The sequence below is a fragment of the Belonocnema kinseyi genome, chromosome 9, assembly GCF_010883055.1.
Source record: "Belonocnema kinseyi isolate 2016_QV_RU_SX_M_011 chromosome 9, B_treatae_v1, whole genome shotgun sequence".
Lineage (NCBI taxonomy): Eukaryota > Metazoa > Arthropoda > Insecta > Hymenoptera > Cynipidae > Belonocnema > Belonocnema kinseyi.
The window spans coordinates 3,283,940-3,285,273 of record NC_046665.1 but is presented as its reverse complement, the minus strand read 5'-3'; the positions used below and the strand labels follow the sequence as shown (position 1 = coordinate 3,285,273).

The following is a 1,334-nucleotide window of genomic DNA, read 5'->3' as shown; positions in this document are numbered from 1 at the left end:
GAAAGATTATTATTATTATTTATTTGTATTATTGTATTATATTACATAATATTCTAAGCAAGATATTCGCGCTACTTGCAGATTTTATGCTACTTGAAATAACACCGGGTGACTGCAGTCCGGTATACACTGTTAGCTAGCTCATTGTCGCCTAGGCCACCGATTACCCTGCCCGTTCAAAATCTTTTGCTTTATCTTAAGTATGTATTCTAAATGCAAGCATTTTATAGAACTTCTCAAATGTCATTAATAAGGAAATTAAAATTTTCAGGTGGGAAATATGAAGTGAATCCCGACGCCAAGAGGCTTTACGATGATCTGCTATCAAATTACAACAGGCTTATTCGCCCTGTTATTAATAATACTGAGACGCTAACTGTGGGATTGCGACTGAAATTATCGCAGTTAATTGAAATGGTAATTAAAATTTCTATTAGTCCATTAGTATTGTATCAATATCATTATTATAGTATCATGTTAAATAAAAATGTGAATTATTACATTTTCACGATTTTTCATTATTGATATTAAATTCTGCTTCACAAGCATGTAATGGAATCGTCCAAACTTTTAATTTCTGAAAAATCGCTACGTTTGGACATTTGTAGAGTTTGAAACGTATAAAATTCTACAAAAGACTCATAAATTATCTTAATAATATTTTAAATTTAAATAATAATGAAAAGGTTATATAATTTACAAAATGTCAAAAATGATTTCTGACTATAGTTCAATAGTACTACTTATCGAAGGTGCACCAGTTGTCGATTTATGATGCATATTTCTTAATTATTCATAATGAGACGCTGTTTTGGAAACATAATTGTTAAAAAAGCTAAAATTTGGCTGTATTTTTCAAAAACAAATGTTTAAACCAATTTTTTGAAAAAAATGATCCACTTTTGATATTCTTCAATTTTATTTAAGAGAGTCTGAAAATGAAGAATGATACTTCGACAGAACCCCCACCCTCCTAAATGTATCACGTATTTTGTGAATGACCCCTTCGCGGTGAAGTCGACCTCGGGTGTTCCTAGTTTGTGCTCATTTGATGAGCACTTTACTTCCTAAATGTAATTAATTATCAAATATGTTTGCTTTCTCATAGAGAAGTTCAACATAGAAAAATCTAAATAGGTTAATAACAATATTTCGAGTTGAGGAGGCTTTTTTATTCTTAAGGTGAATGTGCCAGTCTTCGTCAATGCATAGGTTTTCGGCAGATGGGCATTATTTTATATATACAGTCTGTCAAGTTAAAGCGTGGGTGGCTTTACTCGCAGTCGGTAAGGTGTATCGACATGATTTTGGTGTCAAAATATTAAGAAGAGCTC

The 1,334-nt window shown here is 31.5% G+C and overlaps 1 protein-coding gene across 5 annotated transcripts in view; it reads left to right on the top strand.

The window, feature by feature from the left end:
• LOC117180926 (acetylcholine receptor subunit beta-like 2) overlaps positions 1-1,334 on the top strand; it is a 562,005-nt gene that overhangs the window by 168,679 nt on the left and 391,992 nt on the right. For all 5 annotated transcript variants that reach the window (XM_033373559.1, XM_033373558.1, XM_033373561.1 and 2 more), the window contains one exon: positions 272-417. In XM_033373559.1, the coding sequence (XP_033229450.1) occupies positions 272-417 (146 nt within the window). The remainder of the gene's footprint in view (positions 1-271; positions 418-1,334) is intronic.